General features: G+C 39.4%; 1 protein-coding gene across 2 annotated transcripts in view; it reads left to right on the top strand.

The window, feature by feature from the left end:
* The first annotated feature begins 549 nt into the window (after positions 1 to 549).
* ATRX (ATRX chromatin remodeler) overlaps positions 550 to 24,813 on the top strand; it is an 84,144-nt gene continuing 59,880 nt past the window's right edge. Inside the window, exons 1-9 of one of the 2 annotated variants that reach the window (XM_071813424.1) lie at positions 550 to 723; positions 11,627 to 11,664; positions 11,761 to 11,873; positions 14,754 to 14,809; positions 15,290 to 15,342; positions 16,954 to 17,078; positions 18,324 to 18,443; positions 21,892 to 22,001; positions 24,056 to 24,123. In XM_071813424.1, the coding sequence (XP_071669525.1) occupies positions 14,789 to 14,809; positions 15,290 to 15,342; positions 16,954 to 17,078; positions 18,324 to 18,443; positions 21,892 to 22,001; positions 24,056 to 24,123 (497 nt within the window). In that variant the 5' untranslated portion in view covers positions 550 to 723; positions 11,627 to 11,664; positions 11,761 to 11,873; positions 14,754 to 14,788. The remainder of the gene's footprint in view (positions 724 to 11,626; positions 11,665 to 11,760; positions 11,874 to 14,753; positions 14,810 to 15,289; positions 15,343 to 16,953; positions 17,079 to 18,323; positions 18,444 to 21,891; positions 22,002 to 24,055; positions 24,124 to 24,813) is intronic. The other variant, XM_065846381.2, reaches the window with a different exon arrangement.

Raw genomic sequence — 24,813 nt, 5'->3', positions numbered from 1 at the left:
TGAGGGACCTCGAGGGTTCAGCCTGGAGAACAAGAGCTGAGGGGAGACCTTCTGATCTCTGAACTGCCTGAAAGGAGGTTGGAGCTGGGATGGTCAGGCTCTGCTCCCAAGGAGCAAGCGATGGTATGAGTCGAAACGGCCTCAAGTTGCCCCAGATTGCATTTTGGGAACAATTTCTTCCTGGAAAGGGCTGTCGGGCATTTGAACAGGCTGCCCAGGGCAGTGGTGGAGTCACCATCCCTGGAGGGGTTTAAAAGTTGCCAAGAATGAGGTTCTTAAGGGATATGGTTTAGTGGTGGACTTGGTAGTGTGAGGTTTATGGTTGGATTCTATGATCTTGAGGGTCTTTTCCAACCAGAATACTTCTGTGATTCTGTGAAATGATGCCACGGGACTTTCTGCGTGACGTCAGGTCCCTGCTGGTGATGTAACCCTGCCTCCAGCCAATCAGAGCGGGGAAGGTTGGGACGGTGACGTAAACGACCCTAGCAACAGGCCTCGTCGGAGCCGCCCAATTAGAAAATCGCTGAGGGCCGCAAGGAGCCAATGGGAGTCGGCGAAAAAGGAAGGCGGCAGGAGGCAGGTCTCCCTCAGCCTCCCTCCGATAAGATGGCGGCGGCGATGGTGGCAATAACGGCTTTGTTTCCTTTCGGCGCCTGAGCCCGGTTCCGGCCCGGCCGCACCGAGCAGCGGCAGCGGAGACATGACCGCAGAGCCCGTGAGGTACGGCCCAGAGCCCGCCCCTGCTGGGCGGCAGGGGAAGCGGCGGCCGCTCCTGGCGGGCGGCCTCCGCAGCTGCTCCGCCCGGCCCACGGCCCCGCGGCGGGGGTGGGGCGGGGACGGGCCTGGGGCGGCAGGCGCTGGCGGAGGTCGGGCAGGGGGCGGGATGGCGGCGGGAGGCCGGGTGGGTAGCGCAGGGGGAGGGCATGGCGGCCGGGCGGCGGACGCTCGTCTCGTTTGGCCGCGGCCCGGCCGTGAGCAGCGGCGGCACGCACGCCCCTCTTCCCGCGCACGGCGGGGCTGGGCCTGGGCCCGGGCCCAGGCCCGAGGAGCGGGCAGGGCTGTCCTGTCCCGTTCCGGCGGGAAGCGGCGGGAAGGCCCGAAGGGGCGGGGCCGCCATCGCCCCCCGCCGTCGGCCGCCGGGTGCCGCGGGGCTGTGCCCTCCGCCCGGCCGCCCCCGCCCCACGTGTGTGTGCTGTAGTAAAGCCCTTCCTCTCCCGCCCATCCCCGGTGAAGGATCCGTTTTCATGCTGGTTTACAAACATCTCCCTCTGCCCCTGAAGAGCTGTCTCCTAACGTGTTAATTGTTATGAACGATTTTGCTGCGTAAAGTAAGTAAGCTGACAGAAAAGCAAGTAAAGTCAGTGTTAAGAAAGACGCTATGTTAAACTATTAATAAATAGTTGGCTTTGTACGCTTTCGGTTTATGGGGATCTCAGGGTTACTGACCAAGTGCATCCCCCACAAATATTCCACGTGCCTAAGGCGCTATATAAACAATGAAGTGTTATCACTTGACTCTCACGAATGTTGCACATCTCTTCAAAATCGAAGTGCTAAGAAAGGGAGCCATTGCACTGTATGAAATACTGAGCTTTGGATAAGTTTTTTTCTCTGGTCATATTTGTGTATCTTCACCCAGTTTTAGACTTACTTCGCGTAGTTTTCTTTCTCTTGTATATTTCTTTATTTTGAAGCCTTAACACCTCTGAGGAAGTAATGCATATGTAATCTACTTCTTACTAACAAAAAAAGATTTTTAGAAGATTATCATCATTACGTATGTTGATCACATGCTGGATGCGGGTCATGACTACTGCAAATATATGTTATTTGGTGCATGACTTCCCAACAGTTAACAGTTTTTTCTGCGTATGTTTTCTTTCATATTTTTAAGGCAGGGATTGTCTATCTCTCTGCCTTTTTCACTCCCACTTTCTCCTCTCTGTTCTTAAGTTACTTTGACAGCTTAAACCACTTTTGTGTTGGGTCATTTATTTCATGTGTAGACTTTTCTTCCTCAGTCCCTGAAAATCAAGGGTAGAATTCGATTTTTATATAGCAAGAAGATCTGGCTTGCTAATATTAATTGACCTTTTTGTGGTCATAGGTAGTGTTACGTATTCTGAAAAGTGCCCTTCTGTTTGGCCCACTTTGTTTTTTATTTTACTATGACTATTGTGTTTTTTTTTTTTTGCTGTTTTCCCATATTCTGCTTTGTCTTTTTTTTCTTTTTTTTTTTTTTTTTTTTAACCTCTTGTTCCTGGTCTGTGTTCTGAAGGTTTTGTGTTTAACCCTTACCATATTCTTATGTTGTCATTAGTACAAAAATTAGTGTTACTGTTAGTGCTTCAGTGAAAGAAGATATAGAAGGTCATACATTTTCCATGTAATTTTTCAGATCACCCGCAGACAGAAGGGTAATTTGGATTACTTGTAGTCTTGAAGATCGAAAAGCACGAATGAAATAGATTTGAGATTGTATGTTCCTTTGGATTCGATCTGTCCCATATAATAAGCAGGCCCTGTTGCAAACTACTTTTAAGTAGATGGACGTAATATGTGTTTTGGTACTCCAAACTTCTCTTGTGTTCATGAACTCAGTTCTCCGTCGAAATTATGAACATATTGCATGGGATTGTTGTATTTTCTGTCAATTCAAGTTCTACTTAAAATTGGAGTTAGAAAGAATGAGATGGGAAAGAAAAAAACTTTCCTTTTTATTTCTCTCAAGTCCTGTTGGCCTGTCAGTTGCCTATGTTTCTGTTACTCTACACATTCCTTTCATCTTCTGCTATCTGCAGTGGGCATGGACATAAATAAAGCTAGGAGATTGTTGTTAGAGTTCTTTGGAATATAGGCAAACAATAGAATTTTAATGGAAAATCTTTTCCCAGGACTTCTGGAACATAGGTTTAAAAGGAAAGTAATCAATACTAGTCTGCTGGTTGTGAGGTTTTATACTTCTGTTACAAGGAATACTTCTATTTAATCTTAAGAACCTAGGAGCCTACCATCTCCAGGATGAGAAGTTTGGAATGCTGAAAAACGTGATGAAAGCTGGAGTAACTTACTAAGAAACTTAAAAATAAATGCTGTCTCTGTAAATGTTGATGAAGATTTCCCTAAAACTTCTGCCCGAAAAGCTTGATTTTTTTTTTTTTTTTAAGTAAAAGAATCTTTGTCATAGTGACCTGACCTGTTCATACACTACAAAATAAGCACACCAGAAAAGACGACAAGTTTTGAATCTTACTTGAACCGTCTGGTAGTCAGTGTAGTGATACTAAATTTTTTAAGTTGGCAAAGTAAACTTTTTTTTTTAATGATTCAGTCTTTCCAACTTGCAGTGTGGTATTTTGGTACTTGGTCTTAATGTTTTTGTTAAATTTTTTAGTCACTTGAATGTCTTTGTTGTGAGTGCTGTTATGGAGTTTCAGGCATGTTATTTGATGCCACAATAATCTAATTGGAAATAAGTCAACAGCAATCTTCTGTGTTCTCTGAAGGTGCAGTGTCAGTCAGCCATCTTCCACACAGTTTGTGGAGTGGGCTTAAGCAGGTTCTTTGACTCTTCCCACAAGAAGAGCAAAACTGTAGGCTGGCTGTCATCTTCTGTGCCAGATGTGCCCCAGAGCCAATGTGTTTGCAATACTTCGATTAAATTTCTAAGAGAGGAACTTTCTGCAGTGACATCATAATTTCCGTACAATACTGTCTCTGTTAGAGCTTTGTAAACACTGTGTCAGGGTCTCTACAGGGCTTAGCTGAAGGTACTTGTTTTTTCTATGAAATAATTTGTGGTGACAAGGGGTGTATAATACAAATTCTGCAGTAGGGTAGCCTTAACGTTGTGAAAACTTGAAATTCCTAGTTCTGTTGCAGATAAGCACTTGCACCTTCTGCTTGAAGGGAGGAAAAGTTAGTGCATTTTACGTGGATACACCTCACCAAAAGAAAATATAAAAAATAGTACTGAAATGTGCTGTGTTCGCCAAAAAACAAATGCCTGCAGTCTATGACAAAGTATGTTTTTAGATTGGGTCACTAAATGGGTCTCTCAGAAACAGGAAAGCCTAAGGATACTGCCGAAGCTCATGAAATCCAGTTTCCTGTCATGGGAGCACAACTCGTGCCTGCAGGTGATTTGGAAACATGGATTGGTTCATGAGTAGATCAGTGGCAAGTTGTTCCCATGGTGAATCAGGAGGAGAAAGAAGAAACTGTAGGTATTCAGTGGTAAATATAATGGAAAACTTTATATTTACTTGAAAAGGTGGTAGGTGAGGTGCCCGAATTTACTAAAGGAAGAGTATAAAGTTCTCATACTTTGTTACAGCATCTAGCCACGAGGCAGTTGTCATTCAAGGTAGATGATGCATTGATTGGTGTTGTGATGGTTTGTTTTGTTTTGTTTTTCAAGAACTTGATTACACAGGTCGCTGTTGAGTGTCAAATTTGGTACTATTTAGGCAGTTTGTTTGCAAGTCTGAAAACTGCACTGTTGTAGAAATTCATATCTTAGTAGGTTGAACTGTAGGTCTTAATAGGTTCAACTGTTGTTGAAGAAGCCTTGTTGTGCAAATGCATTATCATGTAAAGCAAAACGAAACAAATGAGGCAATAAAGGAGGGACTGATGGTGGGCAAACTGACATGACTTTTACCTTGTAAAGTAAAAAACTACAGCTCAGATGGGATACAACCCTTAAAACCTGTAGCAAACCTGATTGGGAATGTCTGTGAGACTTGAAGGGACACACTTTAATTCTTAGAGTTTGTAATGAATGATGCCTTGTTGAGAACCTGCGGTAAACTCCAGGAAGCAGAAGGCAAGTGAAGAAAAAGAGAAGACGATTTTAGAGTTAGGGGGACATTGGATTTGCATCCCTTCTTTCACTTTAAACAACACATGTTTAATCCTTTTAAATACATCTTTCTGTTTTGTCTGTTATACATGATAGTTTGAGCTTCCTTTCTTGAATTAATACAGTAAGGTATTCAGTTTGCTCTGATTTTTTGTCTCATGAAGGTGGGAATACTGTATTTAGATTTTCAAGTGGTTGTATTCGGTCAGTCTTTTTCAGCTTGCAGATTATTTTTCCATTGAAATTACAGACTTCTGTGTGACTTTCAAGCCAAACTCACAATGAGATTTTCTTAGTTTGCTTCCTGCCCCCTTTTTTTAAGCTCCCATTAAAGAAACAGGTCAAAAAAACCCGAATAATTTTTTACTTTTTAGTGAAGCATGGTAGCTCTCAGCCAAATCCTGATATGGTGGTTTGGATACCATCTCAACATAAAGAAATTATGTAATCTTCCTTGAACAAAATAAGGGTCTCTTAGTGACTTTGAACCATTGCTTTCCCATTCCCTTGTGTGTCTGGAGGAAAATAATTCTGTTTACTTGTCTGAACCTGTTATGCTGTACTTAAGCTCCAAAGTTACTTCATCCACATCATTGAGTGTCTTCAACTGTACTAGACATCACTGATTAAGCCCCTGTGGATTTAAAGTCAGTTCTAAACAAAGCAAAAGAGTGAATCTGTGTTAATGAAGTCTGAAGCATAGAATCTCGAAGTTTGAAATAGTACTGGATACCTGCATGTCTTTTCAGTCAGAGTTTTGGTATTCACGTATTTTCTGGCTTTACCTGCTTTAATGTGTTACAATTCCATCTAAACACAAGAGAATTTTTTTTACTGTGAGAATGGTCAAACACTGCAACAGGTCACCCTGCGAGATTGTGGGGCCTCCATCTGTGGAAGTGCTCAGAACCTGGCTGGCCATAGCTGTCTCTGCTTGTGCTGGCAGGTTGGACTAAGCTATCTCCAGAGGTCCCTTCCAACCTAAATGATTATCTGATTCCTGGTATATTTACCTGACCAGCTCTAATTTTGCTGCCACAGTTCTAGTCCCTTCCTCCCCAGCTAATGAGCAGCGAGCTGGATTAGGGAAATAATGTAGATTCAGTAGAAGAAATGGCTACTTTTAATATGGATCAGTTTCTGTGCATAGGTCAAAACAAATATTTGTACATAAGTGAAGGAGAAAGGAGAGAAATGAGAGTGTGGGTGGCATCAGGTTTGTGTGTCAGGGTTGGAGAGTTTGCGTCCTTCTGCAGTAGAGCTGGTTTGTACCAACTCAAATAGATTGTGTGAGTCCTGGCTGTAAATCCTCACTTGTTTGGTGTAATTAGTGTATCAGTATATAAGTTAGAAAATATTAATCTGATATAGGCTATACAACGTCATGTTGCTTTGCCCTTGGAAAACCATTGTTAGATTAAAAAACAACCACTAGCATAGAAGTGGTCTGTTTCCCTGCCTTCGTAGAACCATGTTCTTTTACCTGTTCAACTGATACAATGGCTGATTTTATTTTCTGGTTATATATTTTTTCTGAGAGAAGTAGGCTTCTTAGGATATTGCAAGAGTGTTCACTCCTTTTCTTATTATGAATAAGAGTATAAACAACTAGTAGATGGTATCTTTCACTCTTTCGAATAGTCTTAAGTGATTTCACTGGTGTGTTCAGCCACAATATTGACACTTTTCATGTGAAATGACTATGTAGGCTCTGCCCTTACTACTGAAATCTTTGGATTGGGATAAGTCTAACACTTTTCCTTCTCATCAGGAAAAACTTTCATAAAGATTTGCAGGTGACGGAATACTGGCCTGATTGTATCAAGGCTTATGTAGTATGAAAGGAAATCATAGGAGGGGAGGGAAGGAAAGGAGGCTTGGTACCAATTTCTAAGTTGTATGTTTAATTACATCAGTTTCAGCTTTATTTACTATAAATCAATGATTTTAAAAGATGGTCATGTCTCTAATGTGTTAGACATAGAAATGCTTTGGAAAAATATGTTCTGATCTCCTTCAGAACTTTGGGTGCATCCATATTACCATCTGAATTAAGAAGGGCATTTTTGAAAAAAGTCTCTGGATTGTCCTTACTCAGTTTTGTTGATAATGCATTGGGGGCTTGGAGTTCCCAAACTGGGTCCTTCTGGGTGGAACTAAGCTGAAAGATGTGCTCCAGCATTCCTGATGTGCTCCAGCTTCTGGTGCTTGCGCAGTCTGTGGAACCAGACTACACCTAGTTTGAATTACTGAAATGTATGTAGTGTGGATATTGGGTCACTGGCACCAAACTGTGCCGTGTTCTAATGTAGACATAGCCAGTTCTTTCCCTTCCTGCTGTCTTACTTAAAATATACAGATTTTTCCTGTGGGTTGTTGGATTTCTGTTGTTCACATAGGGGTACAGTTTGAATCAGAGGATGATAGTCTATGGACTGGCAGCTTAAAAGCACGTCTGGTTTTATTTTGCTTTATTTTTTTCCTAAGAATTGTTTACTTTTGTCTGCTTAATAGTTGTTCTTTGCAGTATTTCATTTCAGCTTCAAAAGTGAAAAAAGATTGGGACTTGAAGCAACTGTAATAGATGAGTTTAAAAAACTTGTGTGCTTGAACTATTTTAAAAGCTTAAACATAGAAAAAATTTAGACAAATATTGAGCTTAAGGACGGTGAGGAAAAAAATTGCAAAAGCATATTTGTCAACACTGAGGTAAATGAAAAGCTGAAAAGTGCTCCTGTTACAGTTACTTTCAGGAGCCACTTGAAATGCAGATGAGGGGCACTTATTTAAACTAGAAGTTGGTAGGGTCCTGTGGAAGAATGAGAAATTAATTTGTTCAAAGACAATACAGGTTTAAAACTGTTCTCTCAGATGTTGACAATAACTGGGATATTCCCCACCTACATTTTCAAACTGTCTGAAGAAAGTGGATAGAAAGCATGTGAATAACAAGTTTTTTTTCCAGTGTACTTTCACAGTATAATCCAACATGGCCCAGGTTTGATGCTGAAATGGACAGTTGTGCTCTTTCCCCGGCCCTGGCTATGAATTTTGAGCACCTCGCCTACCATCAGAAAGAATGATCATCAGTGTGTGGCAAGTTGAATCCAAATGAAAACTGTTCCTTGAAAACTTACTTGTCCAAGGTGATTTGACTCGCTTTGCAGAAGCATGATCGTTATCTAACGCAGGTGATGAAGTAATGGGGTGGGTTGGCCCTGGCTGGTTGCCAGGTGCCCACCAAAGCTGCTGCATCACTCCCCATGTCAGCTGGATGAGGAGAAAGTACAAGACGCTCATGGGTTGAGATAAGGATAGGGAGATCTCTCAGCAATTATCATCATGGGCAAAACAGACTTGACTTGGGGAAATCAATTTAATTTATTGCCAATCAAATCAGAGTAGGGTAATGAGAGAAACCCAACTCAGTGTGTGGTACTTCCTGGGCTGCAGGTGGATCTCTGCTCCACTGTGGACCTCCATGGGCTGCAGGGGACAGGCAGTCTCACCACAGGCTGAGGTGAACCTCTGCTCCGGCACCTGAAGCACCTCCTGCCCTCCTTTTGCACTGACCTTGGTGTCCAAGGAGTTGTTCCTCTCACATATTCTCACTCCTCTCTCAGCAATTGCTGTTGTGCAGGTGTTTTCCCCCCTTCTTAACTATGTTACCCCAGAGGCATTGCAACTGTTGCTGAGGGACTCAGTCTTGGCCAGTCCAGTGGTGGGTCTGCCTTTGAGCCGGTTGCTGGTGGCTCTGTTGGACTTGGGGGAGCCTTCTGGCAGCTTCTCAGGAGCCACCTCTGCACCACCCTGTGCTACCAGAGCCTGACCACACAAACCCGATACAGAGAAGCACAAACAAGGGGACAGCAGTCAACAGCCAGATTGAATTAAGTATGTTGTGTCTAGATTAGGACACCACCTGTCCCTTCATTTTCTTATATATTCTATTGATTTGTAGAATCATTCTACCTTATACATGGTTTGCCTAATGTGTACTTTTAAAAAATCCTAGTAAGGGCCAGACATTTACTACTTAAGATGGCAGTACTTGCTCCGAATTTAGAGAAGAAATAGTATTATTATAAGACAGTTTCCCAAGGTCACAAATCAGGTCCATGGCCAGATCGCTAATAGTAGGACACCTTTCCTTTCATTGCTGTTTTAATTAGGCTAAACAGTGTGGAAATAGCTCTAGACTGTTGGTGAAGCCATTTGCTTGGGACGTGCAAGCCTGAAAACACTAGTAAATAGTGCAGGGCCTGTTGCTGTATCGTGGCGGGAGACTGCTTGTTTTGCATAGTGCTTCTGAGATGGTTCTGAATTTTTACGTTCCTCTGTTTTTTAAAAAAACCTATACATTTTATAGGTTGTAATCAATTTAATAGTGGATGGGTCTATTAATATGTGATGAAGAATAAGGATTTTGAAGTAGGAGCTTTAAAAAAGATTATAGAAAATATATTCTCAGCTGAAAATGCATGGCATAAAATTGCTTTTGTACAAAAACAGGTAAAGCCTTGTCCTAAATTAAAGTTGCTTTGTGGTTAACTATAGTAAGTGTAACACCTTCACTTACATTTGACCTGGTATTCCTTAATATAGGCTTATGGTACAAAATGCTGAGTAATCAAGAGGAAAAGCAAGTTGAGAAGATGACTTAGTGTTAGTTTGTAGATTATTTTTTTGATTGTTGTTTGTCAGCATGAACGTTTTGCTCTGAAAATGATAATTTTAGGCTAGTTAGAATAAGAGTTAATAAATGGTAGTAGATTATGTTCAAAGTATTAGTCGCAGGCACATGCATACTATTCTGAATTTGTTTTGTATTGAGAACAATAACATTGTAACTCATCTATAGTTCCCATTTTCTTTTCTAAAATGCTGTTACCAAAACAAGTTATTTATAAATTAAATGAGCAGAATTCCACATGTGGGTTTTTGGTTTTATTTTTACTACGAAAAATGTACTTTTTTGTGGCTTTTCTAAATGTGCATTAGTTCTTCAGACCATCTGGAATGGATCTGAAATCTCTTTATGTACTTTTACTATCAAATAATAATGAACAAGCCTTTAATTTTTTTTAACTTAATGTGAATAAATTGTTGTTAAATGTCCTTTCTAAAGTCAAGCATGCAGTCTGTTAAAACTGAAGTGTACCATTATAATATTTTGTAATGTTTTCCATCCATGACAAAAAGGGAAACCCAAGTTAAAGGACTGGCAGTCATGTAGCAGCATGAGTCTGGTAATTAGAGGGAAAGACTTCTAGACAGATTGAGAGAAAAAAGTAAGATACACTTGAGAGTAAACCAGGCTCAAGTGATTGATGATATGTGTGTTACCTCAACATAAGTGTCTTTTACTCATGCAGAAAATCTTTCCCTTACAAAGTGGTATTTTGAGTACTTCAGAAGATTTAAAGAAATTTTTTTTTTTTTTTTTTAATGGATGTTTTATGCTGTTTTATATGTGATTATTTTTGCTGGTTTAAATAGTCATTTGCTATAATGTGGTGATACCGTTTCACTCATTGCTCGAGAGAGAGAACAGTTACCTGCATGTCGTCCTTAGAAAACAGGTGATCTAGTTTTAGCAATTAGCAGTTAGATTGAAAGACAGAAGCTAATAAATGGATGTGTTCAGAGAAATAGTAGAGGTAGTAAAGGTAAGTGGATTGAGCTTGTGATAAATATTCAAAAATTCCCACAATGTGTAATACAGGGTCAGAAAATATGATTTCTGGTTCAGAAGACTGAAAGAGAGAGAAAGTGAAAAGGCTGGAAGCCTGTGTCCTATAACTGGGTTAACTTATTAAGGGAGTAATGAAGTTCAGCAGTTGGAAACCCCGTTTCTGGTAGCAGATAAGGTATGATGACTCAGCCATGTGAGCTGACAGATGTTGGGGGACTGATAACATCTGGGAGCGCAGCAGTGACAGAGTGGTGACTTTGAGTACTGAGGGGTCAGAGGGGTGGCTGCCGTTGGCCTCAGTGTGCTTGCAGCTGGAAAAATGTGCTTGTCTTGAGAAATTGTAGAAGCTTGGGGGGAGTAAATCTGAAACAAACATCATAAAATGAGAGGAAATAATATGTAAATGATGAAGCAGTATAGCTTTTTAACAAAAGCGTAGGATGTTACCTTTTTAATATAATGACTGTATATGCAAGACCAACAGTTCCTGGTGTCTGAAACTGCCTAGTGAAAATTCCTAGTCTAATATTTTTGTAAATTTATTATGAATGCTCATACAAACAGCTCAAGTAGTGATCTGATCCTATGTGGTTGGAATTTTTTACAAAATTAATGTAGGATACGCAGTATATATGTTTGTAGCTGATTTAATATAAGCTTTGCATAACCACGTTGATCTGTCATACTCATCGGACCTGTTTGTTTCTAAGGTTGGAGGTGAAATTCTGCTATTATTTGTAGTGGTATTTATCCCCAAAGTTTACTTTTTTGGTAATAAAATATTAAGATTTTATTGGTTTTTTACCTGTTCAGCTTCTGACAAAGTTGAATTGTAAATTAATTTTTTTGCTATCTTTGTGTCATAGTAGCATTACCACTCAGACTTTCTTGAATTTTGTGAATAATTTTAAACATTAAGAACTATTTTTAAAAGGCTTTTTATTATTACTCACAGAATCTTTAATGCTTTTTTGTCAGTAAGGATGCATGTATTATTTTACTTGGGATCTAAGAATACAAACAAAATTGTATGTTTTTGTATTTACTTTGATATTCTCTTGCAGAAACAAATGTTTAAGCAGTAACTGAGTTGCTTCTGTAGGTGTGTATTAGTTGAGATTAAACATAATTTCTTTCAAGCTTGCTAAATTCAACTAAGATACATAGGTAACTTCAAGCTTTACTCATATTTTAACAGTGAAAGCAAGTTGAATACATTGGTGCAGAAACTTCATGACTTTTTGGCTCACTCATCAGAAGAATCTGAGGACGCAAACTCTCCTCCAGCATTATCTAAAAGCAAAACCATAGGTAAAAAGACATTTTATATTGTTATTTTCAATGTATAGATGATTCTAAAGTCACATAACTTTGTGGTGTTATTTCACTGGGGCAATTATGCAAAGTCCTGATATTTAAGTGGTGATATCTTAATAAATATACAATAGGCCTTTGATACAATGTTTCTTTCAGTTCTGAATCTTTTCTAAATGTGAAAGAAAGGTAATCCTGCTGGTAATTTACCTTCCATGAAACATGAGATGGTAAACATTCATCTGTTTGCTGTGCTATGGGTTCCTTGTTCAGTTTTCCTTCATGTGTAAGTGCAGTATCTTCAGGTTTTTTTTTTTCTACAGTCCTTGTAGTTGTGGAAGAAGTTCTGGAGGCTGTGCTTTCATAATTACTTGAAAAAGATTTCTAGATGTAATCTGGAAACATTTGGAAACAAAATAATACTTCTGAAAAACCTTGAGTCCTACACTCAGTCAAATTCAATATTGGAAATTTTCACTTAGGAGTTAGAAATAGGTAACAAATATTAAACACATCCTGCTCTTGTTTGGAGTGACCAGCCCCGGCCCTGGGGCTTCGGTCACAGGGGAAGTCCTGCGCTGTCATAGCCCTGGGGCGGCTGGAGCACGAGCAGCTTGGTCAGCACTCAGGGCTGGGGACGATGCAGCGTGCTGGGTCATTCCACGGGGATGGCCCATGGACAGCCCTGTCACATGTAGTGCAGAGACTCAGGCTGCCAGAATGAAATAAATCTCTACTGAGCATGTATTAACTGGTATTTTCCATGGATTTATCACTTGGTCAAGATTGGTCAAGAGTAGAAGGTGGGCAGCATCCAGTCTCTGAAGAAATGTCACTGTTCTTCCAAATTTCAGGTGCTTTCTTCAGAGTGGGGGAATGCCTGTAATATTCCAGAGAAGAAATTTCAGATATTTAAAAGGGCCAAAAACTCCATTTCTATTGTTTTTTATTCCCCCCCTACCTTAGCTTCACATGCAGAAATAGCTGAATAATTTTGGCTAAAATTTACCCAAACAAGTCAGCATAGGTCAGTAAGGCATTTGACACAGTCTCCCACAGCATCCTCACAGCTAAACTGGGGGAGTGCGGTCTGGATGACCAGATAGTGAGGTGGACTGTGAACTGGCTGAAGGGAAGAAGCCAGAGAGTTGTCGTCAATGGGACAGAGTCCAGTTTGAGGCATGTGTCTAGTGGAGTGCCTCAAGGGTCAGTACTGGGGCTTATATTATTCGATATAGTTATCAATGATGTGGAGGGGGGAGTAGAGTGCACTAGCAGCAAGTTTGCTGATGACACCAAGCTGGGAGGAGTGGCTGACAGGCCAGAAGGCTGTGCTGCCATCCAGAGACCTGGACAGGCTGGAGAGTTGGGCAGGGAAAAATGGAATGAAATATAATAAGGGCAAGTGTAGAGTCTTGCATTGGGGTAGGAACAGCCCCAGGTTCCAGTATAAGTTGGGGAATGACCTATTAGAGAGCAGTGTAGGGGAAAGGGACCTGGGGGTCCTGGGGACAGCAGGATGACCATGAGCCAGCACTGTGCCCTTGTGGCCAGGAAGGCCAATGGCATCCTGGGGTGGATTAGAAGGGGGGTGGTCAGTAGGTCAGAGAGGTTCTCCTGCCCCTCTACTCTGCCCTGGGGAGACCACACCTGGAATATTGTGTCCAGTTCTGGGCTCCTCAGTTTCAGAAGGACAGGGAACTGCTGGAGAGAGTCCAGCACAGGGCAACAAAGATGCTGAAGGGAGTGGAGCATCTCCTGTGTGAGGAAAGGCTGAGGGAGCTGGGGCTCTGGAGCTTGGAGGAGACTGAGGGGTGACCTCATTAATGTTTACAGATCTATCAAGGGTGAGTGTCAGGAGGATGGAGCCAGGCTCTTCTCGGTGACAACCAATGGTAGGACAAGGGGTAATGTGTTCAAACTGGAACACAAAAGGTTCCACTTAAATTTGAGAAGAAACTTCTTCTCTGTAACGGTGACAGAACACTGGACCATGCTGCCCAGGGAGGCTGTGGAGTCTCCTGCTCTGGAGACATTCAAAACCCACCTGGACACCTTTCTGTGTAACCTCAGCTGGATATTCCTGCTCTGGCAGGGGATTGGACTGGATGAGCTTTCGAGGTCACTTCCAATCCCTAACATTCTGTGATTCTGTAAGTTGCAGTGCTAGCAGTCTTACCTTAAAATCATCAACAGTCATAGTATGTGTCCTGTAATTACCCTACCACTTCACTCGCTTGTTTCTCCATAGTCCATCTACTAAAATACTGCTATTACTAAAAATACTGCTATTACTAAGCCTTTTGAGCAACTTCATACAAGTATTGAGCATACAAGCATGAACTTGAAACTTTCCCTTCTATTACCTGGGCTGGTGGATGGAACAGATAGTAATAGGTTGCACGTCTTTAGGTTTGTATTCCACGGTGCCCAAGATTGAGAAGTGGGAATTCTCTGTCATACCCTGTACCAAATGAGTTTTTTTTTTTCTTTGGTTACATGATCCAGATTTAATATTGTGTTTTTAATGTCAAAATGTGTAAGAGGAAATACTTAAAGTAATGTCTTAGAGATTAAAAAATGCATTAACTATACTATTTCTGCAGATACAATTGCACTTTCATTTCTTCAGAATTTCTTCACCAATGGGAAGGATGTCTTTCAGCCTATCAGATACTTAACTGAAAGTAATTTCTAAATGATTTCTGTAAACTTTATGCCATAGAGTGGACTGTGTTGTTTTGTGCAAGTTTGTCTGTGAAAGTCACAGTCATCTTTATTCACACTAGTGAAACATAAAGAACACTATGATGTATAATGTGAAGAAATGTTAATATTTCTTGCATTTCAGTGGATTCCTTTGATTTCTCTCCGTAGGTAAAAGTAAAGAACCCAAAAGTAGTCCATCCTCAATGGAGAACAATAGAGAAGAGGTAGGAATAAACATGCTTTTACATTTTAACAGAAAATTGTACACTGGCTGTGGGGTGCCCCTGAAGCTTCCAAACATCCCCCACACTGGCCGTGAGGGAGATGTGTCTACTCCTTCCATATCAAAGGAGGGAGGGGGAGAGAGGGAGGTTTGCATTCTGCCACAGTTTTATACACCAGACATTTTCATGACTTAAAATAGGGTTTGGTGATACGTATATTTAAATATCTTTTTAAAAGAATAATGATTTTGACTTTTTCGAGTCTTACTACTGATCTGAAACTCCATAGATTTGATCTAACTGAGCTGGCATGACTTGAAATTGTCTGGCACTTTGTGTTAATGCTTTTACTGCCTTTTTTTTTTTTCTGGTAGAGTGCTGGTTGCTCCTGAAATGTGTTCTAGTAAATGTAAGAAACTTTTTGTTGTCAAGTCAGTTGGTCACAAATGTGCTCACTTTTTAATATTTTCTTGATTTTAGGGCAGTAGTTCTTCAGAAAGAACCAAATCCTTAGGATCATCACGTTCAAAAAGGTTGGTTTGGAAAGTAAAAATAAATAAATAGCTTTTTGGCATGTAAAACTAGGGAGAAGTCCATGCACTGTGCCACTTATGAGTCCATTAAGTTAGCAGAGTGCTGGTAAAACAAATGCCTCACAATGCGCTTAAAATTCAAACTGTCTTTCAGGGTCAAAGGTTAAGATCATAAAGCTTAGTTTTTTTAATTAACAAATCTAAGATTATCCCGTATATTCAAGACCAAGGTGTTTATACAATGATTCCTTCACTCTTGCTATTTCCATGTGCAGGATTCTTCCAAAAATGTAAATTGGGTCACAGAGAAAAAAGGCTTTATGTACCTGACTGTTGGAAGACTGTAGAAATAAAATGTGCTATTAAGTTGTCCTGTGCAGAAACTGCCATTTGCTGTATCTTTGCTTAACCCTTTTTTACTCTTTGGAAAAAGTATGGAGTTAACTGTTTACCAACCACTTTAAACCTACAGGAGACAGATTATTTGTGGCCCAAGTAACAGCAGATTTACTCTAATAAAACTCTTCGTTTTTTGCTCTCAGCTGATGCTCATTCAAGTCCTTCATTATTGTTTATAAATCCTAGTATCCTGTGTAGATAGGTGAGCTCTTCTAAATGCACAATCTCAAGAGCTGCCTTCTAGATTCATTTTAAAAGTATTGTGTATCTCTTTTCACTCTCCTTTTTTTCTGTGTTTTTTTTTAATCTGTGGTATTTTATCATGTCTGCTGGATTTAAAGTCTTGATTCCATATTTGTAGGTGTGGGTTTATATTTGGGTTTAATTTCTCCCTCATCGTACGAATCCAGTGTCCCGCTGAACTCTTTTTTATTTATATCATTTTTAGAATCTTGTTTTCTATGCTTCCTGTCTATCAGTAGAGGTATTTTCACTCTCACATTTGTCATATTCTGTGTGATACTGACAAAAAGAGTGTCCTGCAGCAGTTCATGTATTATCCTCAGCCTACTGAAAATTATGCTCAACATTTTTAATTTTTTTTTTTCTCCCTGCCTTGACATGGTAAATTCTTTCATTTTAATGCATTCAGTTCTAAATTATGTTTGTGTGAAGTTCTGGCAACTGGCCTTTTTGTTCAACAGTCAGCATTTCATTTCTTTCTGCATTTCCTTTATTTCTTTGCAAGCGTCTTTTCTACCAAGCTGCTTTTTGTCATTTGCTAATATCTGTGTGTTCTCTTTGCGCTGCCTGTTAAGCGTGGAATGGTGCATAAAATTTCTGAGCAGACGTTCACTTGTGTTTAATTCATTTTTTTTTCCTGAAAGCGTGACTTTCCTGCATACCTTCTTAAAAACACATCAAACCTCAATTCACAGCAAACATACAGCAAGCCTGTGAAACAGAAGTCCTTTATTAGTAAATCTTTTTATTTCTCATAGGAGGGGAGAATTCCTGTTCCTAACAAGAAAGTTAGCCTACAATGCATTTATTGTAATAACTCAGAGCATCCCTTCCATCATGTCTGCAATGAATTTAAAAAGAACATACGTTTTCCCAGTTAATATGGTGTTTTGCTTGCAAAGTGGCAGGTTTACATGTTTTGCAATATGTGATATTTGTCACGGTATGGGTTTTTTTCTGTCTATGCAGGAAACCTACAGTTGTAACAAAATATGTTGGATCAGATGATGAACAAGTCTTAGATGAGACTGTAAATGAAGATATTTCAAATGAAAACTCAGAAAACGATGTTGATATGAAAAGTTTGCCTAAAGGTACTTTATGTTTTTCTTTGTTTCTGAATTCAGCAAATTAGTCAAGATTATGATGCAGCTTAAATAATTAACAAGAATGCACATGTATTAGTCAAATGCTTGTTTTCGGTCCTGTTGACTTTTATATATAAACATACATGCTCATGCACAAACACACACCCCCTGTGCACCAGGCACCCTGGATATGAACGCAGTGTAATTTAATCTGTGGGTACAGCAGGATGTGTTGGTGAATTAATTTCAGTGTCTACTGGCATCTGTATAAAACCAACACGAAACAGAAGTAATTTATTTCTCTTCTTTTGTAGAAGTCTCAGACTCTGTCACTTGAAGTCTTATTTATTTTACTGTTCTTGTCTCTGAGGTTACTGACAATTAGATCCACAAAAGCAAAACTAAATCTAGGGGAGAAATGACATTATCAGATCTATTTTTAAGCATCCTTTTAAAACAGTTAATATTGTAAGCTTACATCCCGCTCTTCTTTACTATAGTGTGAGTTTGATTAATGTCTTCCATTTCTTACCCACAAGTTATAGGAAAAACTGGTGGGACCGCTGCTGTTTACTGCATGAGAAAAAGCAAACTTTGATGCAGTTACTTGAAAATTTCCAGTGTCCTCACCACAAAAGTATTAAAACCGAGCTCTTAAGTAGGAAAGATGTTTTTTCATTCACATAATTTTGATGAGTACGCTTGTTTAATTAAAAAAATGAATTTACAAATTTTGTTAAAGACAATGCAGGTTTTTATTCTATTGCTTTTTCATTTATTTCGTGCTGAAATAAATGGAGGGAAACTGGAAAAAGGGGGGGAAAAAGAGAGAAGAGAGTAGTTACTGTAAGGCGTCTGATAGATTTAAGTGACATAACCAAAGTCCTGTATTTGTAGCGTTGCACTTCAAATTCCTGTACAACACACACCCAGCAGTATGACAGTCCTGTTCTGCACATACCTCATCAGGTGGTGCAGAGAGAGCAGAATTTGCTCCTCATAGCCCATTCAGTCCTTGGCTTTTGTCCTACTACTGCAAAACAGATGTAGTTTGAAGTGTGTGGTGGGGTGTTTTCTATTTGTGATATTTATTTTTTTTCTATGTGAACATCTGTGCCTTCAAAACTTCGAGTTTTCATCAACAGATTGCACCTTTTTTTTTCTTTAAAAGATGCTATGTTGGCTTTTATGTAAACAGGACTTTTGCACTTCAGTTGGATGTGTAATGGTTTCTAAATAAAATCATTCTAGGTACAGTGGTTGTACAGCCTGAGCCAGTGCTGAATGAAGACAAAGATGATTTTAAAGGGCCTGAATTTAGAAGCAGAAATACCGTTAAAATGAAACCTGAAGCTCCCAAAAAGCGTGGAGGTAAATACAATTTAAAGCATTTATTAAAACGGGTTTAAATTGTTGCTTATGACCACATTTGGTACATCTACAAATTGTTCATATTTCTAATAAATTAACCTAAAAATACCTCCACTCTTCTGGCTCTTTGTTCATTAAGGATTCTAGCTGGCTGAAATTAGCCTCCATTGCTGCCCCTGTAGCGCAGCAGTGAAAGCTAAGATTAGTTCTCATTAAAGTTCTTATGTTTAGTAGCTATAGGATGCATCATTAGGTACTCCATATGGACCCTTCTTGCTTTGGATTCAGAACAGTTGCTTGGTTGCAATCAGGTGTTCCAGGTATTCCTTTTTTAAGGAGTTATTTTGGCATGCTGTTGAAATGGCAATGTTCACTGACTCGCTAAGAAAGCAACCATATTTGAGTAGGGGGATGTATAGGCATATTAGAAATCAGGGAACTAACACAACACCTAAAACCTCTAAGAATTCAAAGACTTTTTTGCTTTGTTTTTGAATTGTGGGCAATTCAGAATACCAGTGGGCCCTTCTAAGGATTATCTTTGAAAAGCTGCTGTGCCAGCTGGTTTTCCGTCACCACTGCTAAAACTGAGGAGAAGTTAGGTAGATAACAGTGATAACAGAAATTAATATCTTTTTTTTTTCCAAAAAAGTAGAGGAGAGGGAAGATTATGTATAAAGTAGCCAATAAGAAGGCAGATATTTTCATTAATACTACTAACTATGTCTTAGTTCACACACCTACAGCAGTACCCAGGATATTCAGACAAACAGCTCTTGTGCACACTATTCATTCATTGTATCATTTGAGATACTTGCTCTCTTTTGAAGTGTTATTATAATTTAATACGTGCTGTTTCTCCATCTGTGGTTGAAGAGGACTAAAGTGTGACTGTGTGGAGATGTGCTTGTGCATACATATGGGCTCATGCATGATTTTAATCACATTTTGACATTTTCTCTAAATTATTAATCTTTGAAAGTTGGTTCCATTCTATTTGTGCACAGATGTCCTATTCAGCATACAGGAATGCTTTTTCCATATGTGTTTAGAACAGTTTTACAAGAGGTCCGACAGAAATCTTCAGGGCTATAATGTTAAAAGAGTAGGACTTTTCTGCCTAAGCTTTGTGAGCTGTGCCTGCATCCCCAAGACAATTCACACGACCTGCCTTTTTTTTCCATCTCTAGAAAATTTGCAGGCCTTCCTTTGTCTGGGGTGGTTACTCTCATACTGGTGCCTGACATAAGATAATAGTTGTGGAAGGGACATCAAGAATTTGTTCAAGTCATGGCTTTATCCATGGCAAGCTCAGCTATATATCTCTGTCACTATTGATAGTCTTTGACTCGAATTTAAAGCTATCCGGTACCTGTGTTAAGCTCCTGGCAACTTTCAGGGCAATGGAATAGGTACCACCTGCTCCTGTTCTGTCCCCATTTTCAGCCCAGGAAGGTAGCCAGGTGAGGGATGTGACCGCAGCCTATCTCAAGAGCAGCTGGATTAGGAATGTATCAAACCAGTTTCGTTTTGTGATGTGCAGAGAGGAGGTAGTGCAGATCCATTTGTTCTGCAGCGGGTCTAGTTCCATGAAGTGGCACTTAGTCTTTCTCCAGTTACTAGAAGTGGGTGCCTTGCCTGTTCACGTACCAAGTTAAGCATTACTTGTTTAAGCAGGTAAGCGTATAGTCCCAACTACTTGAGATCCTAAATTCTATGCTCAGTGCAAGTAAATAGATAATAACAATGAAATTAAAAATGCTAGTGTGTCTTTTTGGAGTGCATCTTTGCATTTTTATTAGGAATTAGGTGTTCTGTTTATATTAATAGTAGTAGTAGTTACAGAACTCTTGCCTTTGTAGCATCCAAATGCTCTTATCCAAAACTGTAAGAGGCGTTGTATCAATCCTTAAGTTGTGTTTCTGCAGAATGATTGTGGTTGTATTTTTGCTAATAAATGCATAGTTAGGAATGGGTTTTAAGTAAGTATTTTCTCAGTATTAATGAATTAGTAGTTGTTTATAATTTGTAGTAGTAACGTGGTTTACAAAGGTTTGCCTTATAAATTATCCTGTTTGTTGTGGTTCCAACATGCAGATTTTCGGAAGGAGGCAGTAGTGCTTCCCCTTAAAGTTGTAGAGAAGGAAAAGTGGCTTGTTCTCCCTCAGATGGCTGTTACCCTCTGTGATTTTTACCCTCATTTAAGGTCTGTGATATTTGACAAAGCCTGAGTAGACATCTGTGCTGCTTGGTATAATAGAATCATATCATGGAATACCAGGTTGGAAGGGACCACAAGTACCATCTGGTTCAACCTTTCAGTGCGGTATTCTTTTCCAAGTAGTGCAATATAATAGATATGTTTATTCGAGGTTTACCAGCAGTGTTTGAAACAGGTGTTTGAAATTGTAAGAGGTGCTTTGCTAGTCCACAAAGTCTGCAGTGCATGCAGTAATGCATGCATTGAAGTTGAAAACAGCCAATCTTGTATTCAGAATTTCAGATCTGCTATTGTCACTGAATTGTGCGGGTGTGTTAGTTGTTTTGCTGGCCTGGAAACTATTTGAAATTGTGCTTCAGTAGCAGATTGCTAGTAGCTTGTTTTGTGTCTTGACAATGTTCATTCAGTTCCTTAACATTGTGGCGTTGGTGTTTGGGTCCGATTCTGTGGTACTGATTATTAAAAAAAAAAAAAACCCCAACAAATATTAGTCTGTACTTGGACCGTAACCATGAAGTTATACCATAGCAAACCACTATTTGCTTGATCCCAAAAGAACTTTTTTAAAGCAGTTGAACTGAGTGTATGAGCTTTCACAAATGATTCTCCTTTTTCTTGTTAGTCAGTTTAACAACCTGGCATGTAGCGATACTCCCGACCCCGAGTCCACCACCTTTCAAAGTGAGTTGGGGGACTGACATTAAAGAAACACTTTCTTGATCATATATAGATAAAGGAATGGAGTGGTACGCTATTACAATGATTTCATGCATCCTCTGGAACAGTTCTCCATATTTTTCTTTGAGAAACTAAAACTATATGTGAAAGACCATAATACGAAGATAGCTTAAAATGTTATTTTATGAACAAAGATTAAATGAGGAAGATTGTACAGAGTATCAGGGCTGTTTTGAAAGAGTTTTAGCAATGACTCATGTTTAGGTGTGTTCTCATGAGGTGACCAGTTAATCCAAATTCAATCTCTCAGAGGAAAGAAAAGTGTATCTTTCCCCCAAGTGGAGTATAGAAATTAGAGGAAAATTCTTTCAGTCTTTGAATAGCAAGTGGTTACAGAAATATTTCTCTAATGGTGGGTAGTAATGTAATAAAGACATATGAAAAACCTAACAGGCCAAAATACTGTAAGAAAATGAAATAGGTGTATACAGATTTCTTAAAAAATAAAAATGAAAACAATTAATGTGTGGTTTATAATCCTCTCTATAGAGGAAGGACTACATGGAATTGTAAGCTGTACAGCTTGTGGGCAACAGGTGAACCATTTTCAGAAGGATTCAATCTATAGACATCCTGCACTGAAAGTTCTTATTTGTAAGGTATGTGTGAACAGTTCTACAGTTTGTACTGTGTGTTTTTGTTTCAAATGCCATTTACCAGAAAACAAAAAGGCAAATACAGCTTACAAATTGATTTTCCTGTTTTCTTATATCCCAGTTAAACTCATTGTTATTTCTTTGTAATATTTTTTTTATTGTTTTAAGGCTATAATTTTAGTGAATTTTTTATGTTAAATGATCTGTCTGCAATTTCTGCCTACTCATCATGTACTATAAGAGCAGATTCAATTTTGGATCTCCTGCTAAATCACTGTATGTAAAACAACGTCAGAACAAGAAGCGGAAAGGTATCTTCCAGGCCATCTCAGTTGCACTTGTGTACAGCTCTGGCACTGTTATTATTTCTGACAACCTCTGTAAGGATGGTCTAATCCATAACCCAAACCCAGCATCTGGGTCTTCAGTGATGTGGCTTCTGGTGTCTTCAGTTAAGCCTGAAGTTGCCTGCAATGTGAAGAGCTGGGTAATAGGGGAGGAAGGAAACATCCCTACCTCCTCTTGGGGAGACTTTTAATTCCCAAGGAGGTCTAGAGATAGGTCTCTCACATATCTCTATAGCTGTAGAGATTCTGTATAAAGATCTCTCTAAAGATAGATGCAGATATGTGTTACAATGCGCATTTAGCATTTCCCTTCTCTTCCCTCCTGCTTCTCTTCTAGTTCCCAATTAATGTTATATATTCAGCTGGCATACTATTGCAGACATGTCCATCTAGTCTAACGTTCTGACTCATTTCTTCATTCTGGCTTGTTTCTTTTATAAAATATGCCTTAGAAAAATCAACTTACAAGTTGACTCTTTTCAATATTCATTGGAGTTTTAACTCTTGTTCCTAGACTTGAAAACCCTTAGCATGTAGCTGTATGTGTTCTTGCGATGCATGCCTGGTTCATCTTTGACATTTGTTTAGGGTGTTGGATTCAATAGCAGCTCTTGACTGTGAGCTCTGCTAGATAATTACGTCACATGTTCTTTCTCATAAATGGTCTGTATCTTTACTTAATTGAACATGGCCTTAAGTTAATGTGAGAGAGAGGAATGGAAGTCCCTGATCTGCATACTCCATGTCTTCCATCACGTTCTGTGCCTCGTTTTTTTCTTCTACCTAGGTGAACAGTCCTAGACTTGAGAAGCCGTTTCCCTCTGACTGTAAATGTTCAGTCAAGTGACTAAGCATCAGCTTTTACTGTGGTTTTTTTGTTGTTTGTTTTTGTTTGTTTGTTTAGTTTAGTTTAGTTGAACAGATGTACAACTGTTCCAGATAAAAGGGTGTCATGATTCTGAATTCAGGTGCTGAAGCCTCTTCTGCATTCTGAATTCGCTGATTCACTGAGTAAAAGGACAGGTTTTAGCTAATAGCTTGTATTAATCCCTGTTCAAAGTAGAGATTCAAGTCTGGGAGATGTTTCTTTACTAGCAACTGGGAGAAAAAAAGACACCTTCAAAATGAAAGAATTCAGCTACTACTAGCTGAGTTGTGTGTTGGTTTTTTTTTCTATTACCAATTTTTCTGTGCAAATACTTAGTTTGCATCTGGAAATTGGAGCCTTGGACATTAACCAGTATAAATACTGAAGATCTTTTTATTTAAGACCTTATGGGATTGATTACTACCATAAGGAGCATAGAGCTGAAAATTGTAGTTTATGTAGGATTGTGTCAGGGAAGATGTGGTATTGATTTGTCTAGGAAACAGATAGAAGTAACTTATAAATTTGAAGAAAAAACTTCTAGATGTGAAGAGAAGCATTCAGGTGATGCTCTAAAATACGCAAAGATGCAGCTGTCAAACAGAAGCCTATTAAATTTTCAAATAAACCTTGAGCTGTCTAAATTAAAAGTCATGGGTTAGGACGTGTTATATATGTGGAAGAGGTTTTTTTTAGATTAACACAAAGGTAAAAGGTTAGAATGCTGAAGACCTTGCAGCTGCTGCTTTTAATTGCTTGCTTCTAATGCTTGCTGAAATCATATGAATTAATAAAGTCCAGTTGAGATTAAATAAAAAATTCCTTGTCCTATCTCTTTACAGACTTGCTACAAGTATTACATGAGCGATGACATTAGCCGTGATTCAGATGGAATGGACGAACAGTGCAGGTGAGTGTACAAAAACTGAAATAACACTCAGAGCTCCTGCTTTTAAAACACTGAAGTATATCTCTGTCCTTATGTCAAATATCTAAATGTGTAATCCGGTCAAAATGGTGTGATCTGTGATGCCTGTGAGCTTACTTGTCAGCCACTTTCAGGTATTCATTAAAGATTATGCAATCTAGATATAAAGCAAATTTTTTGTTTTCAAATGTGCCTGCAGTAGTAATATACCACTTAAGGCTGTAGAAAGACTTAATTAACTTTACTGTAAAAGAAATAACGTCATTTTTTTTAATTCTCAGAAGAAATATAGAAAATAAAATTTAATTCTTTATTTAAAATTGGTGCTGAAATTCTCTTTGGATATTACTGACCATTTCAGCTTTGTAGGACAATGGAGGGGTTTGCCTCGGTTGATGAGGACTGGGTTAGGGAGCAGTTAGGCAATCTGAGAGTCCAGTGCAGGGCAACAAAGATGCTGAAGGGAGTGGAGCATCTCCCGTGTGAGGAAAGGCTGAGGGAGCTGGGGCTCTGGAGCTTGGAGGAGACTGAGGGGTGACCTCATTAATGTTCACAGATGTATCAAGGGTGAGTGTCAGGAGGATGGAGCCAGGCTCTTCTTGGTGACAACCAATGGTAGGACAAGGGGTAATGGGTTCAAACTTAAATTTGAGAAGAAACTTCTTCTCAGTA

Source organism: Patagioenas fasciata, chromosome 11, assembly GCF_037038585.1.
Source record: "Patagioenas fasciata isolate bPatFas1 chromosome 11, bPatFas1.hap1, whole genome shotgun sequence".
NCBI classification, from domain to species: Eukaryota; Metazoa; Chordata; class Aves; order Columbiformes; family Columbidae; genus Patagioenas; species Patagioenas fasciata.
Note: the sequence above shows the minus strand (reverse complement) of the source record. Positions and strands in the feature narration are given on the sequence as shown.